The sequence below is a fragment of the Stegodyphus dumicola genome, chromosome 2, assembly GCF_044657685.1.
Source record: "Stegodyphus dumicola isolate Sdum_Otavi_A_Nest chromosome 2, ASM4465768v1".
NCBI classification, from domain to species: domain Eukaryota; kingdom Metazoa; phylum Arthropoda; class Arachnida; order Araneae; family Eresidae; genus Stegodyphus; species Stegodyphus dumicola.
In genome coordinates, this window is record NC_140769.1 from 191,198,246 (window position 1) to 191,215,928 (window position 17,683).

Here is a 17,683-nt window from a genome sequence, read left to right on the forward strand (position 1 = left end):
ATGTTATTTCTTCAATGATAAAAACAAATGAAATTTTTAATACCACATCTCATTCATATAACTTATTGACATAATTGAAAAACAATTTAATTCATTTCGTGTTATATCTGAAAATTAAAATTTGTAATACATTGACTAAAGATTCTTACAGGTCTTATTCCCATTTCCTCCAGGAAAAAGATAATTGCTGTGTAAAATGCATAAATATTTTCACGAGACTTATAATAGTGGTATTAGAATTATTATAATGTTTATGTCATATAATGGATCTGTGAATTTCTTTTAAATAATTTTTATAATCACAAAATTTTATAAAATTAAGAAAGTAGTAAATTTTACAATTAAAATATGAATCCCACACTGCAGAAATACATACAAGAATGAAAACACTGTAATATTTGAAATGCATGATTTATTTTTTTAATAAATTAATAATTATATTTTGATTTTCTATGACAGCAGACTGATTTGCAACTGATTGCTTATACAAGTCACATATTTCACACAGTACATTAATATATTCTTCTGTGTTTCAATTATTTCCTTTTCTGCAGCTGTAATATCATCTCTCTTCCTTTTTTCTCTTCGTTCTCCTGCTTCGAATAGTCGAGCTTCTATCTGAGGGAAAATTTTAAAATATTCATTCAAATTCAAATATTCTTAATTTTTATATTTCATAATGTAAAACACTTTTTATAATTAATTAAACAATGAAACTTCTCTAAAAAGGAATAATTCATACTATTGATTTCTTTAACTTTCAATTTTTTTCCCTTTATAATTTTTAAGACTTTACAGATCAAGAGGATTTAATGATAATTATTTTAAATTCTTAAAATCTTGTTGTTAATAAAAGACATGCTCTGTATATAATGTTCGCAGTAAAGAATTGAAATAACTCTTTTGTATGAGAAATATTAATTTACATCTGTTATAATTAATTTATACCAGAGGTTCTCAGCCGGTGATATGCAAAGAAACAAAATATTTTTAACTATTCTAACTTCTTTATGAAATTCACAAATCTCATAAAGAAAAGAATAGTTAATAGAAATTTCCTTTGATCGAAATTGACTTGAAGATTTGGAAAATGACACACTTGTTAACTTTTGGCTGAACCGAAAAAAAGAATTTAAAGGCATTTCAAATAAAGCTATCAAATTTGTATTGTCTTTTCGCACAACCTGTTTGTGTGAAAAATGATTTTTTCCATGTTAAATTTGAAATATAAATACTCACCAAAATAAAAAGTGGATCCTAATTTACCATTAAATGAAATAAGAGCAGACGTAAAGAAATTAAATATTAAAGTATTATAACTGAAATTTTGATAATCAAGTGAATAATTAATTTAATTTAATTTTGATAATTAAGTAATCATCAGTTTTTAATCTAATAGTTTTTTATGTGTACATATTTAATACAAAGAGTATGCAAATGGCAATATATATATATGTTTTTAATATTTCTATTGAGGAATTGAAAAATAATCATTGTAAAATTAGTGGTAGTATTAATGTTTTTCAGTTTTTGCTTAGATGGTACACTACAGTCAAAAAGTTGAAAACCGCTGATTTATACCATTAAAGTTTTTCTGTTGGGAGGAAAAGGAAAAGAAGAATCCAGAAAACATTAGATTTTATGTAATAGATACAAACTTGTCAGTCCTAAATGCCATTGCAGATTTCCTCGTGATAAAGGTGTGGAATTTTCTAATGTAAAAAAGAAAAAAGCATAAAATAAGCACAATTTACTCAACAATCTTGACTGAAATATACATGCTTTCAGAGATAGCATAAAGCAAGAAAAGTTTACTCAACAATCTTGATTGAAATATACATGCTTTCAGAAATAATATATAAAGCATACTGCATAATCAAAGTTATGAGTTTATATACTATGATATATTATACATGTTTATAATATACCACGTTCCTGTACACCTAACACCTCATCCAGAATTTTCTATACAATTCATTAAAGATAGTTCCTGAAACATAACTGACTTAAGAGAAACATGCATACTTCTAATTTATGCATAATAATTTGACAAACATTGATTTCAGGTAAAGAGCTACATGTATTATATCAAAGAAAGAATGAATAAATGTAATTTGCCTTTATCCTACAAATACTTAAAAACATTTACATTAAAAAAAAATGAATTATTCATAATGGTAGCAAATTTTTAATGAAAAACAAAACAAGAGTTGGAAACTTAATGCAGTTTTTGTCAATATTTTACTCTCTTAAAATTTATATAAATGTATAGAAACTTGAAATGCATACCGCATTTGGCTGGAAAACTTGTGGTATTGTGCTGCACTCTAGGGAAAGGGAAAAAGTATACAATGAAGCAATCATAAGAATAAAAGATATTTGCATATTATTGAAACCACCTTAATAAAAGTTACCAAATTTTCAAAAATGTGCCAAACTCTGGCAACGATTATGTATCAAAATTTTTCAGGTAACATGCTCATGACAATTTTTCATTCAAGCAATGTCACCATTTTCATATGTGTTTCTTATGTTGTATTTCAAGTTCCAATGGATTTTAGATACGAATAGTTGTTTTAGATTAATTTCAGATTTAAAATACTGCTTGTGGAGCTTACCATCAAAAGACGAAGGTGTGTTAAAAGTTCTGCAGGAAAGAACATTTTAGTACAAAAATTTCTAATGGAAACAACTATGAGATGAATTTGGTACATAGACAAGGCATGCAGTATCAAGTTTATGTAATTCTCTGATTTTTTTTTTTTTTTTTTTTAAAGTGAAAACAGATCACTTGGCACAAGTGCTTATTAGACAAAAAATTTGTGGAAAATGTTTTTTTTAAAACTATCATATAATTTTTATTTAATAATTCAAATTAGTATTTTAAAATTTGTTAAATGTTTTTTCCTTTGATATGTTGATAACATTTTGCCAACTTAGATAAATATTGATAGTTTGGTTATGCTAAAAGCAAGCTGCAAAAACAACGTACTTCTCCTGATAAGTATTTTTCTCTTTTCATTTATAAAGACCACCAAACTGAGCCAGGTGTTTGTGTTAATACGTAAGTACCAAAAAATATTGAAGAATGCACAATCAAAGATGGCAACCAGTATGGTAAAAGATATAATTAATATATGCAATGAAAGAAATCTTATTAAAAGACGACTTTCATTATCAGCAGAGAAGCATGACACAGTTACAGTAAAGAAATTAAGCTTTTGTTTCTGCACTTGTAGCTTTTAATAGCCAAAAATTTTTTTTTGAAATTTTATGAAATAAATAAATCTGAACATAACTGATATCAAATGAGAATGGGGTTGATCTTTACATTATGGTAACTTGGCGTTTTTTTGGCGAAAATTTGGCGACCAACTCTCCTACAGCAACCCTCTATTTTTTTCCCGCCGCCATTTTGTCTTCACGAAGTAAAGACATGTTTCTTTTCTTTTTATCGACTGAACACTTCTTCCAACAATCTACTAGCCGAATTACACTTATGCTGGAAATTTTATCTAACAAAACTGCTTAATCATGACAAATATTCACTGCAAAATTGGGAAAAAGTGCACAATACCATACTCCTTACGAGTTTTTCAAAATAACATACACATAAACCATGTACACGCCGACTTATTTTTACTTAAAAAAACATCCCATAATTGCACAAAAATGGCATTGCGCACACTCTTCACTATATCCATGTACACTGCTTTTTTCTCATAAATTAGAAAAATTTCACGAAAATACATGACAATTTTCTCAATCTTTAAACCCTGTAAAAAGAACATATATGAAATTACCTGATCGCGAAAAAGTATTTACCCTTTCCAAATATGAACATTTCCACATATAAAATAAATAAAATATCCAAAAACTTTTACCTCTAAATCATCTATTACATTATACACGTCACCAACGAATTCATACCGCAAGCATTACAAATACTTAGTATCAAATATTTAAATTATTTCCATGCACGTTTACTTCAACTTAAACGTATACCAAATTCCTACTGTCATGTATCTGGCAGCGGTGAGCCAATCAGCTGCCTGGCAGAGCCCAGCAAGTGAGAGAGAGGACAGTTGCATGTTAGCCTCAGAGGAAGCAGGTTGTAGGTTAATTATGTTGTAGGAGCGAGGTAGTGCTCCGAGTTTGCCTTTATTCTTTAAATGTTAATTTTTTTTTTCATTATTCTTTGAAAGTTAATTTTTAATAAATGTTGGTGTCGTTTTCCTCATGGTGCCTTATTAATCCGCAAGGTCATTACACCTACAAACATAAAATTCACAAAATAACTATCATTTAATTAAAATATCACTAAACCATGTACACGTCGACTTATTTTTACTTAAAAAAAACATCCCAGAATTGCACAAAAATGGCATTGCGCACACTCTTCACTATATCCATGTAAACTGCTTTTTTCTCATAAATTAGAAAAATTTCACGAAAATACATGACAATTTTCTGAATCTTTAAACCCGGTAAAAAGTACATATATGAAATTACCTGATCGAGAAAAAGTATTTACCCTTTTCAAATATGAACATTTCCACATATAAAATAAATAAAATATCCAAAAACTTTTACCTCTAAATCATCTATTATATTATAAACGTCACCAACGAATTCATACCGCAACCATTACAAATACTTAGTATCAAATATTTAAATTATTTCCATGCACGTTTATTTCAACTAAAACGTATACTAAAATCCTACAAACATAAAATTCACAAAATAACTATCATTTCATTAAAATATAATTAAATTCAAAAACACTACTTAAAATATAAATGAGCACATACAATAAATTAATAAAAATTACCTTACAATCCTAATTTCTTCAAACTAAATCATTGCTAATAACAATTTTCCCAAAAATACCAAATTCCTTTACTTCCACCTTACATTTAGAACAATGCATAAAAATAATATCCTCAAATAATTAAAAATACTAACTTACCTAATCTTCTTCAGAATCTTGATTACGTGTCCGATAAACTTTTCTTTAGTTACGGCCATGGGATCCAAAAATTCACGAACACTTTTTCACACAACACAGAATAAACCAAATACAAAATTTCTAGATTTTTTCCAGATTTCCCCCCTTTTCCGATTAAAGAACCGTAATTCGTCCATTAATATCACATGACATATCCCATGATCTCTCATTTCTCTCACACAAAATAATGCGTAATCGGAACTGAGTACTGCTCACATTATTACCAAAGTCCCAGGTAGTAACCTTTATCGCCTCCAAAATGTCGCCAAACTACCAGTTACCATATTGTAAAGATCAACCGAAAATGGGTCCAAACTTTCACTTAAGAAGCAGAAAGTGTACTGTAAATGCACAATATAATGAGCAGAACACAAAGCATAATTTATAAATTAACCTTTACTCTGGATGTATATATTACATTAATATCACATTAGAATTATCAGGGTTTCATATAATTTTTTATTTATTGTATTACATTGAAATACCTTTAATTTCATTTTTATATTTTCCCAACGATGTACAATATAAATCTAAAAATTGCTCTTAACTGTTTCATCACATAATGAATGTCTAAGGGAAGGAATGCCTGCGTGGAAGGCTAAGGAAAACTTAGTATTCATGTTATACATTGAAAAAATCAAGAAAACACTCATGCAGCCAGCTTTTTCACCTGGATTTAAAAAGAGACTGGAATAGCGGTGTTCAGCAGGCTTATCTGCTTGTAGATAGATGGGCTTATTAATTACTATATAATTCAAGAACTAGTTAATTTTCATATGGTAAACATGCCTACTGTCACTGAAGAATCATGCATCTGCATTAAACAATAAAAATATAACACAAATTTGAATTTTAAATTAAACTTACTATTAGAAGAATTAAAACCAAATGCTGTAATTTGAAAATGGGGGAAAAAATGCGGTTTATATTTGAAAAAGCAAGGATTTTTGTCTGAAAAGTAAAATATATTTTACACACATATGTTGCTCTAGATTACTTTGGAGGGAATTTTCTATAGGATAAAGTAAATAAAGTTGTACACATTAAATACTTCAGGACTGGAACAATTCGTTACACCACACTACAACGCAGTAAACACTTGACCATAAGCTCAGAGAAATCATGGGAACTGATATTTTTTGTTTACATCGACACGCAGTCTCATTGGATATTGATGTAGTTTATCGGACAAGCTCTCCTGGCACGAGAGCAAACCAGCTCCCCATTGCAATTTTGACGTCATCAGTTACCAGAGGGGTAAAGCGTTGCACTTGAATTCGACTTTAGCAGACGATAGCAGGAACGCCTCTTGCGAGCTAACATTTGCAATTTATCAGAGCGTTGCACTTGAATTCGCCCCTTAATATTACAGATAGCATGTGTAAGAACACAAATATGAGAATTGTGCTCCTTATCAAATGAAATCAATCTTCTAAAGTTGATTATGATGTTGAAATAAGAGTGGAAAATTTATTATACGAGATGTTTAGTTATTAGAATATGGCATCGTAACATTGTGTGTCATTCGAGAAGTGTCATCTCTTCTGTGTTGAGTATGATAGTCGGTATTAAAAATTATTTCCGATACATCTTTCAGAGGATGATCAGATTAATAATAGGTCATGGCTGAAAGAAAATTTACCCGTAGCCTTAATAAACCCGGATCGGCGGCACAAGTCCGAGAAACTGTTTCTCAGGCGGTCCGCGAAAGTACTATAATAGTAAGTTTGCATCTTGGTCCATTTAAATTACATTAAAAGTTATTGGAAATTTGTTTACATTTGGATTACAGTTATCTTTTAGATCGTGGAGGGATACTGTTGTTTTATTATTTTGATTTCTTTAAACCTGAACTATTCTGTTTTAATGTATATAAAATGATTTTCCGATAAATAAATTGATATAGTAAATCAGTGAGTTAGCAAGTTTATTATTATTTTAATTTAGATTTAATTTTTTAAATAAGTTTAATATCGTGTATGTAGCCCAAAGCTATAAATATACTTTATAAATGTAAGTCACTTGAAAGATTTGCTGTGTTAATTCTGAAAAATAATGTTATGCTTTAATACTCTGCAAATCTAATTATAAGTCTAGGAACGCGTTGTATGCGGATGATTGAGTGAAAAAAGGGTGAGTTAAATTATGGGACACATGGGTAACTCTTTACACAGAGGAAATTATTACTGCTATTTAAATGTAATTTGGTAGTGGATTAACATCCAGTATATAGATCTGAAACTGAAAAATATTTAATTAATAAGAATAAATGCCGCTTAGAATGCAGCGCAATTAATTAAGATAGATAAAATATACATGTAATTAATATCAACCGGTAGTGGCAAAGTATACAAAGGAAGGAACAATTAAAAGCAGCTGAAGCAAAAATTTGGAAATCAAAATAAAAGCAAAGTAATACAAAATAAATATATTAATATAAAATTAAAAGCATTTAAAAAGTTTAAGAAATTTCAAAAGGCAATCATCAAGAGATTGCCCATTTCACGACTCAAATGAAATAATGTACATAATACATAAAAAATCTGATGTGGACACCACATGACTTTCATGTATGGCCTATTAATTTAATATTTTTGCTGTTTTTCATTTTCTCAAATTGTTCTAACTTACTTAACCACTTGACGTGCGGTGGTTGTACTTCTTTGAAACCACCAATTTTGAAATTTTTTTCTCCTCTTTTTTCCGAAATTTTTGAGTGAAAACTGGTTGATCTTTTACCTTTAAATAACACAAAATAATTGCAGAATCATACATTTTTTAGGTCTTAGAACTTCAAATCGTATGCCTTTTAAAATTTGTTTTCAATGACACAAAATAACTTTGTTTTATGAATATAAACAACTTTGGTTAATCTTTGAATTATGGTAACTTGGCGATTTTTTGGCAAAAATTTGGCAACGAACCCTGCTACAGCAACCTGCTAGTTTTTGTTTGGACGCCATTTTGTTTTAACGAAGTAAAGGCATGTTTTTTTTTTTTTTTACTCAACATTTCCAACATTTTTTTCCAACAAGCTGCTAGCCGAATTACGCTTATGCTAGAACTTTTATGGAACAAAAGTGCTTAATCATGACGAAGATTAGGTGTGAAATTGGGACAAAGTGCAGAATCCCCCACTGCTTGCCGCGTTTTTACGAATTGCACAAACACGGTATCATCCATGTACATTACGACCTATTTTCACTTAAAAAAACGGCTGATCTTTGGAATTTGGTAACAGGTTGTTTGGCGACATTTTGGAGGCGATACAGGTTACTACCTAGGACTTTGATAATAATGTGAGAAGTACTCAGTTCCGATTACGCATTATTTTGTGTGAGAGAAATGAGAGATCATGAGATATGTCATGTGACATTAATGGATGAATTACAGTTCTTTAATCGGAAAAGGGGGTAAATTTGGAAAAGTATTTTGTATTAAGCTTCATTGTGTGTTGTGTGAAATAGTGTTGATTAATTTTCAGATTGCATGGCACTATGTAAAGTGAATTCTAAATTTTTAATGCATTTATCTGATAATAATAATAAGTTGAGATTGTGTGAAAGGAAGGATATTACAGATAAGTTTGAATGGCTTGCAAGAAATCTGGTGAAAATGGACATTTTGTGAAACGGAGTGTAAGGAAGGGTACGTGGTTTGCTGAAAGTAGTTTGAGTATGGGTGAAATTTTATTAATTTCTTATTACTTGGTGAATAGACTGCCAGTTGACAACTGGATTTTGGATTTAGAAATTAGCAGTAGTACTGCAGCCGATTGGAACTCTTTCTGTAGGGAAGTGTGCGTGCCACGTAATGAAGATTCTGAAGAAGATTAGGTAAGTTAGTATTTTTAATCATTTGAGGATATTATTTTTATGCATTGTTCTAAATGTAAGGATTAAATAAATTAATATGGTATTATTGGAAAATTGTTATTAGCAATGATTTAGTTTAAAGTAATTAGGATTGTAATCTAATTTTTATTAATTTAATGTATGTGTTTATTTATTTTTTAAGTAGCGTTTTTTAATTTAATTATATTTTAATTTAATAATCGTGATTTTGTGAGTTATATGTTTGTAGTATTTTGGAATATATTTGAGTAGTGTACGTTGAGTATTTTCATGCATTTTCATGAATTTTTTCTAATTTATGACAAAAAAGCAGTGCACAAGGATATAGTGAAGAGTGTGCGCAATGCCATTTTTGTGCAATTCTGGGATGTTTTTTTAAGTAAAAATAAGTCGATGTGTACATGGTTTAGTGATATTTTAATTAAATGATAGTTATTTTGTGAATTTTATGTTTGTACGAATTTGGTATACGTTTCAGTTGAAGTAAACGTGTATGGAAATAATTTAAATATTTGACACTAAGTATTTGTAACTATTTTTAATGTTTGCGTATAAATTCGTTGGTGACGTTTATAATATAATAGATAATTTAGAGGTAAAAGCTTTTGGATATTTTATTTATTTTATACGTGGAAATGTTCATCTGGCTGATCTTTAGAATATGGTAACTGGTAGTTTGGCGACATTTTGGAGGCGAAAAAAGGTTACTACCTGGGACTTTGGTAATAATGTGAGCAGTAAGTACTCAGTTCCGATTACGCATTATTTTGTGTGAGAGATCATGGGATATGTCGTGATATTAATGGACGAATTATGGTTCTTTAATCGAAAAAGGGGGGAAATCGGGAAATAATCTGGAAATTTTGTATTTGGCTTTATTCTGTGTTGTGTGAAACAGTGTTCGTTAATTTTGGGATCCCATGGCCATAACTAAAGTGAATTCGAAATGGGTATTTAGTGGGATTGAAAGGGGTAGTAATAAGTGTTTCTTTAAGGTTGTGCGAGATAGAAGTAAAGATGTTTTATTAAGCTATTTATTTTACCTGATACCTTGCTGTGAACTATAAGTATGATTTTAAAGATCCTGAAACAGGCGCACATACGCTTGCTTTTTATTTAGCGGATGAAATAAGAAAAGTTGGTTGATCTTTACATTATGGTAACTTGGCGTTTTTTTGACGAAAATTTGGCGACCAACACTCCTACAGCAACCCTCTATTTTTTTTTTTTCTGCCGCCATTTTGTCTTCACGAAGTAAAGACATGTTTCTTTTCTTTTTATCTACTGAACACTTCTTCCAACAATCTACTACCCGAATTACACTTATGCTAGAAATTTTATCTAACAAAACTGCTTAATCATGACAAATATTCACTGCAAAATTGGGAAAAAGTGCACAATACCATACTCCTTACGCGTTTTTCAAAATAACACATACACATAAACCATGTACACGCCAACTTATTTTCACTTAAAAAAACATCCCAGAATTACACAAAATGGCATTGCGCACACTCTTCACTATATCCATGTACACTGCTTTTTTCTCATAAATTAGAAAAATTTCACGAAAATACATGACAATTTTCTTAATCTTTAAACCCGGTAAAAAGAACATATATGAAATTACCTGATCGTGAGAAAGTATATACCCTTTCCAAATATAAACATTTCCACATATAAAATAAATAAAATATCCAAAAACTTTTACCTCTAAATCATCTACTATATTATACACGTCACCAACGAATTCATACCGCAAGCATTACAAATAATTAGTGTCAAATATTTAAATTATTTCCATGCACGTTTACTTCAACTTAAACGTATACCAAATTCGTACAAACATGAAATTCACAAAATAACTATCATTTAATTAAAATATCACTAAACCATGTACACGTCGACTTATTTTTACTTTAAAAAAAAATCCCAGAATTGCACAAAAATGGTATTGCGCACACTCTTCACCATATCCATGTACACTCCTTTTTTCTCATAAATTAGAAAAATTTCACGAAAATGCATGACAATTTTTTTAATCTTTAAACACGTTAAAAAGAACATATATGAAATTACCTAATAACGAAAAAGTATATACCCTTTCCAAATATGAACATTTCCACGTATAAAATAAATAAAATATCCAAAAACTTTTACCTCTAAATTATCTATTATATTATAAATGTCACCAACGAATTCATAACGCAAACATTACAAATGGTTACAAATACTTAGTGTCAAATATATAAATTACTTCCATGCACGTTTACGCAAATTACTTTACTTCCACCTTACATTTAGAACAATGCATAAAAATAATATCCTCAAATAATTAAAAATACTAACTTATCTATTCTTCTTCAGAATCTTGATTACGTGTCCGATAAACTTTTCTTATTTCTGTTTCAGGATCTTTAAAATCATACTTATAGTTCACAGCAAGGTACCAGGTTAAATAAATAACTTAATAAAACATCTTTACTTCTATCTCGCACAACCTTAAAAAAACACATATTACTACCCCTTTCAATCCCACTAAATACCCATTTCGAATTCACTTTAGTTAGGGCCATGGGATCCAAAAATTAACGTACACTGTTTCACACAACACAGAATAAAGCCAAACACAAAATTTCCAGATTTTTTCCCAATTTCCCCCCTTTTCCGATTAAAGAACCGTAATTCGTCCATTAATATCACATGACATATCCCATGATCTCTCATTTCCCTCACACAAAATAATGCGTAATCGGAACTGAGTACTGCTCACATTATTACCAAAGTCCCAGGTAGTAACCTTTATCGCCTCCAAAATGTCGCCAAACTACCCGTTACCATATTCTAAAGATCAGCTGAAAAGTTTATCGGACACGTAATCAAGATTCTGAAGAAGATTAGGTAAGTTAGTATTTTTAATTATTTGAGGATATTATTTTTATGCATTGTTCTAAATGTAAGGTGGAAGTAAAGTAATTTTATGTTTGTAGGAATTTGGTATACGTTTTAGTTGAAGTAAACGTGCATGGAAATAATTTAAATATTTGACACTAAGTACTTGTAATGTTTGCGATATGAATTCGTTGGTGACATTTATAATATAATACATGATTTAGAGGTAAAAGTTTTTGGATATTTTATTTATTGTATATGTGGATATGTTCATATTTGGAAAGGGTATATACTTTTTTGCGATCAGGTAATTTCATATATGTTCTTTTTACCGGGTTTAAAGATTCAGAAAATTGTCATGTATTTTTGTGAAATTTTTCTAATTTATGAGAAAAAAGGAGTGTACATGGATATGGTGAAGAGTGTGCGCAATGCCATTTTTGTGCAATTCTGGGATTTTTTTTTAAAGTAAAAATAAGTCGACGTGTACATGGTTTAGTGATATTTTAATTAAATGATAGTTATTTTGTGAATTTTATGTTTGTACGAATTTGGTATACGTTTTAGTTGAAGTAAACGTGCATGGAAATAATTTAAATATTTGACACTAAGTATTTGTTATGCTTGCGGTATGAATTCGTTGGTGACGTTTATAATATAATACATGATTTAGAGGTAAAAGTTTTTGGATATTTTATTTATTGTATATGTGGATATGTTCATATTTGGAAAGGGTATATACTTTTTTGCGATCAGGTAATTTCATATATGTTCTTTTTACCGGGTTTAAAGATTCAGAAAATTGTCATGTATTTTTGTGAAATTTTTCTAATTTATGAGAAAAAAGCAGTGTACATGGATATAGTGAAGAGTGTGCGCAATGCCATTTTTGTGTAATTCTGGGATGTTTTTTTAAGTAAAAATAAGTCGACGTGTACATGGTTTATGTGTATGTGTTATTTTGAAAAACGCGTAAGGAGTATGGTATTGTGCACTTTTCGCAATTTTGCAGTGAATATTTGTCATGATTAAGCAGTTTTGTTAGATAAAATTTCTAGCATAAGTGTAATTCGGCTAGTAGATTGTTGGAAGCAGTGTTCAGTAGATAAAAAGAAAAGAAACATGTCTTTACTTCGTGAAGACAAAATGGCGGTGGGAAAAAACAAATAGAGGGTTGCTGTAGGAGAGTTGGTCGCCAAATTTTCGCCAAAAAATCCCCAAGTTACCATAATGTAAAGATCAACCGTTCATCCTTGGAAAGGGTATATACGAGGGCTATCCAGAAAGTAGATTACGTTTTGGAATAAAAAAATAAACAATGTATAGGAAACAAATTTTATTATATACAGATGAAAGCCACACTCAAATACTACTTTTCTACATAGTCACCATACATATTAAGGCATTTATCGTAGCGATGTACGAGCTTGGAAATTCCTTCGTCGAAAAATTCGGCCGCCTGCGCCTTCAACCACTTCGTTACCTCTTCTTGCAGCTTGGTTACCACAAAACTTGTGGTAACCAAGCTTTTCGCTGATGATTTCGTGCAACAAACTTCGCGAAATTTGTGGAAAACTCAAAGAAAGTTCCGTTATTGTGAAATTTCGATTTTCACGGACTTTAGCATCGACTTTTTCGAGAAGTTCGGCGGTCACTATGCTGGGTCTCCCACTTCGATCTTCGTCGTGAACATTGGTTCGGCCATTTTGAAATCTTATGACCCACTGACGCACTCCACCTTCAGTGATAATGTTGTCCCCATACACTTCACGAAGCTGCCGATAGATTTCTATCGGTTTACAGTTTTTTGCAGTCAGAAACCTTATTACTGAGCGCACCTCGCAGCTCGCGGGATTTTCAATTAACGCAGACATTTCAAACCGTCACAGTATCTGAACGGAGCACAGCACGAACCTCTCACTAGCACGGCTAGATGCAGACTGAGCTGCGCAACGCTCTGACCCCAAGATGGCCGCGCTAGCCCCGCCCCTAGCGGACACAGACGGAAACGTAATCTACTTCCTGGATGGCCCTCGTACTTTTTCGCGATCAGGTAATTTCATATATGTGCTTTTTACCGAGTTTAAAGATTAAGAAAATTTTCCTGCATTTTCGTGCAAATTTTTGTAATTTATGAGAAAATAGCAGTGTAGATGGATAAAGTTAAGAGTGTGTGCAATGCCATTTTTGTGCAATTCTGGGATGCTTTTTTAAGTAAAAATAAGTCGACGTGTAAATGGTTTATGTGTATGTGCTATTCTGAAAAACACGCAAGGAGTTTGCGATTGTGCACATTATCCCATTTTGCAGTTAATATTTGTCATGATTAAGCAGTTTTGTTACATAAAATTTCTAGCATAAGTTTAATTCGGCTAGTAGATTGTTGGAAAAAGTGTTGAGTAAATAAAAAGAAAAGAAACATGTCTTTATTTCATGAAGACAAAATGGCGGCAGAAAAAAAAATAGAGGGTTGCTGTAGCAGAGTTGGTCGCCAAATTTTCGCCACAAAATCTCCAAGTTACCATAATCCAAAGATCAACTGAAAAAATTCCCAGAATTGCACAAAAATGGCATAGCCCACACTCTTGACTATATCCATGTACACTGCTAAAGTCCCAGCTAGTAACCTTTATCACTTTACCAAAATGTCGCCAAACTACCTGTTACCATATTCCAAAGATTAGTTGCAACTTTAAATTTCAAAAGTTATTAATACCACATCATTATTTCTATCACAAACAATAAAAAAATAACAACAATTAAACTGCATATATAAAAAAACTATGTATGTTTATAGCGTTTGCTTTGTGGTTTCAGGCTGCCACCACTGAGCCACTAGAGCATTGTCTCACAATGCTCACGATCCTCTGGAGGCTTAGTGGTCACAGCCTGAAACCACTATTCTTTACAATGGTGTTTGCTGCTTTCCAAAAAGGAATGTTTATTTTTACCCAGATATAGATAAGGGGCTTTGAAACAGAGTTATTTGATTATTAAACAATACCTTGACCCAGTGGCATAGCTAGGGTGGGGCAAGGGGGGACATCTGTCTCCGGGCGCAGCATCAAGGCGGTGCCAAATTGATGCTATGAAATTTTTTAATGAAATGTTTTCCATTGTTGGTACACAGACAGAAAGGGGTGCAAATTCTTCATTTGTCCAAATCTTAGCTACGCCACTGCATGCACCTGCCCAGTGAAAAGGTCTTTCTTTTCCCGAGATTTTTCTCTGACCTCAACATGCTTGCATCCTATGTGATTTTATAAATTATTTTGTGTGGTTTAGATATAATGTAAATATACTTTGCTATAATTAAAAATAGAAATGCATAAAAGTTTTATTTAAATTAAAAATATTTTATAAATATTTTGGGACGAAATATGAATAAAATAAATACAGATAGGAAACGAAAGATCCGTACCAAAGCCAAAAAGACCAAGGCTCCTCAATTAACATAAAAAACCACAAATTTCATGTGCCAGATGAAAGAGACTAGATAACGCCGGACATATAGCAGTAAAATACAAATCCAGTCAGTGAAGATTTTGTAGCACAAGGGAAAAACCTAGAACAAGATACATGTGCAAAACGTGCAATTTGAGTCTATGCATGTACCAAAAAGACAAAACTTGCCTTGAACAGTGTCATAAAAAAACTTTTTTCTTTGACATTTAATAAAAACATTTTTACCTTTACTTTACTGAGTTTTTTTATCCGTTAATCCAAATGTCCATGTTATGTAGGTTCTTATGTTTTCACTACTATACGAAAATTACATAAATATTCATTTTTAAATTTTTACTGACGATTTACTTTATAAAATAATGTAAAAAATTTACATGTAATGCAATTCTTTCATACATTTTTTTTTAATTCGCAAATTTCATCATTTATTAGAAATGCGCATGTAAAAAAGTAAGTTTTTCCCCCTACTACCTCAGTAAGTTTCAAAGTCCTTGACGCACACTGGTTTCACAGTGCAACCACCATCCACAGATCAATAGACAAGGGTAGATTTTCTTTTAAATTCATATATTATTTATCATAATATTCAATTTCTAGAGTTTTTTAATTAAAAAATTATAAAAATAATATCGCATGCATCAAAAGGTTAACTGATCCCTCAAGGCAAGTTGATAATGACATCAGAAATTGCAAATTTTGAAATTAAATACTTGGTCAATTTTTGTCATATGGGAATCAAACATCTTATAACTTTATGTCTTATATAAAGTGTATAAAACTTTCTCAAATAAGGTAAGATTTGTCATTACAAATAAGTATTTTATAATGGAAAAAAGTGAGCTCAGTATATTGTAGGCAAGATTGTTAGTGTTCAAAATCTGACAGCTTTCAAGTTTCTGTACTCAGTGATGTTTGTTCAAGGATCTTTCAAATGTAGTCAGAAATACTAACCAAGACTCTATCAAAGTCTCTATTAACTGCCTCAGCAAGCAGTTTAAAAAATCAGCTGTGAAAATTCAGTCACATTAGGAACAGCTCTGTGGAAATCAGTAACGCTTTCAAATTTCATTAGTGGATGAGATTTTGGCATTGCATTATCAGTATTGGGTGGTTTAATGGCTTTAAAATTATGCATCACAGTAAAATATATGGTTTGCGTGTATTAGAAATGAAAGCAGTGCTAACTGAAAATTTTTTGGCACGTTTAAAAAAATAAAATGGAATAGATAAATTTTGGAATTGTTAAAAATTGAACAATTTTTGAGTGATGATGAAATAATTCATGACATACACTCAAGAGCCAAAACATTATGAACAGCCCTACATTTTGCGATGAATGCGCCTAGATGACGTGGAAGGCATGTGATCAGGTGGAAGTGGTATTTAACTGCTGCTGGAGAGTCTGAAGAATCATTCTTTCACTTACTTCTGTGTGTGATGGGAAAGGAAGAGAAGGCAGATTGTAATGGCTCGAAGGCTCGGAACAAGTATTTCCGAAACTGCACAACTCGTGGGTTGTTCCCGATCTACAGTTGTTAGTACGTATGAAAAGTGGATGAATGATGGGGAAACCAGCAGTAGACGACATGGTGTTGGACGTCCACACGCTATCAAAGAAAATGGTCGTCGGAGACTGTCTTGCATGGTGAAGCAAAACCGGAGCCAGACAGTGGCTCAGCTGACAGCCGAATACAATGCAGAGCCAAGTAGAAAAGTATCAGAGCACACTGTTCAGCGGACACTGTTGGATATGAGGATATGCAGCAAATGTCCCACTCGTGTGCCTTTGCTGACCAAATGTCATCGCCAACTGCACCTGCGCTGGGCCCGGGGACATCGCGACTGGTCCATGGATCAGTGGGAGAGAGTTGCCTGGTCAGATGAATAACAGTTTGTCATTCATAACGCCGATGGCCGTGTCAGGATACCCCATCTTTCAGGCGAACAGTTGCTCCCTCAATGCACAGTAGGTCATACACAAGCCGGTGGTGCCGGTATTATGCTCTGGGGGACGTTCTCTTGGGCGTCTCTGGGACTCATGGTTGTGGTAGAGCAGACCATGTATGCTACAGGGTATCTGAATATCATTGCGGACCAGTTGCACTCTTACATGACCTCTGTTTTTCCAGCTGGAAAAGGAATGTTCCAATAGGACAACGCCCCATCTCACAAGGCTAATAGTGTTGGAGTGGTTCCAGGAACATGATGCTGATTTCCAGTTAATGTTCTGGCCACCTACTCACCGGATTTCAATCCGATAGAGTACATTTGGGATGTCATGGGACAGCAGCTCAGAGGTCAAAGACCACCAGTTCGCAATATCTCGGATTTGCGTGACCGTTGCTACAACATCTGGTACAATCTGTCTCCGGCCATCTATCAAGGACTTGTGGCATCCATGCCAAGGCTGGTTGAAGCTGTGTTGCACGCCAAAGGTGGCCCAACTCGTTATTGAAAGGTGGTC

The 17,683-nt window shown here is 32.0% G+C and overlaps 1 protein-coding gene and 1 long non-coding RNA gene across 13 annotated transcripts in view; one reads left to right on the forward strand and one right to left on the reverse strand.

The window, feature by feature from the left end:
* Window positions 1-395: 395 nt before the first annotated feature.
* Window positions 396-6,141, reverse strand: LOC146998685 (uncharacterized). 5 transcript variants are annotated; one of them, XR_015039685.1, is made up of 4 exons: window positions 4,970-5,869; window positions 2,290-2,327; window positions 1,659-1,712; window positions 396-618 (listed from the first exon to the last, which is right to left on the reverse strand). It is a non-coding gene; the product is annotated as an uncharacterized LOC146998685 (long non-coding RNA). The 5 variants fall into 5 exon arrangements; XR_015039686.1 differs by having other exon boundaries at window positions 1,582-1,712; XR_015039688.1 differs by lacking the exon at window positions 4,970-5,869 and adding an exon at window positions 5,876-6,141 and having other exon boundaries at window positions 396-1,712.
* A 375-nt stretch (window positions 6,142-6,516) lies between these two features.
* Window positions 6,517-17,683, forward strand: part of Ziz (dedicator of cytokinesis protein Ziz) — a 292,231-nt gene continuing 281,064 nt past the window's right edge. For 4 of the 8 annotated variants that reach the window (XM_085811582.1, XM_085811583.1, XM_085811585.1 and 1 more), the window contains exon 1: window positions 6,524-6,729. In XM_085811582.1, coding sequence (XP_085667708.1) covers window positions 6,631-6,729 — 99 coding nt within the window. In that variant the 5' untranslated portion in view covers window positions 6,524-6,630. Of the gene's footprint in view, window positions 6,730-17,683 lie in introns of all 8 variants that reach the window. The other 4 variants (XM_085811586.1, XM_085811588.1, XM_085811589.1 and 1 more) reach the window with 3 other exon arrangements.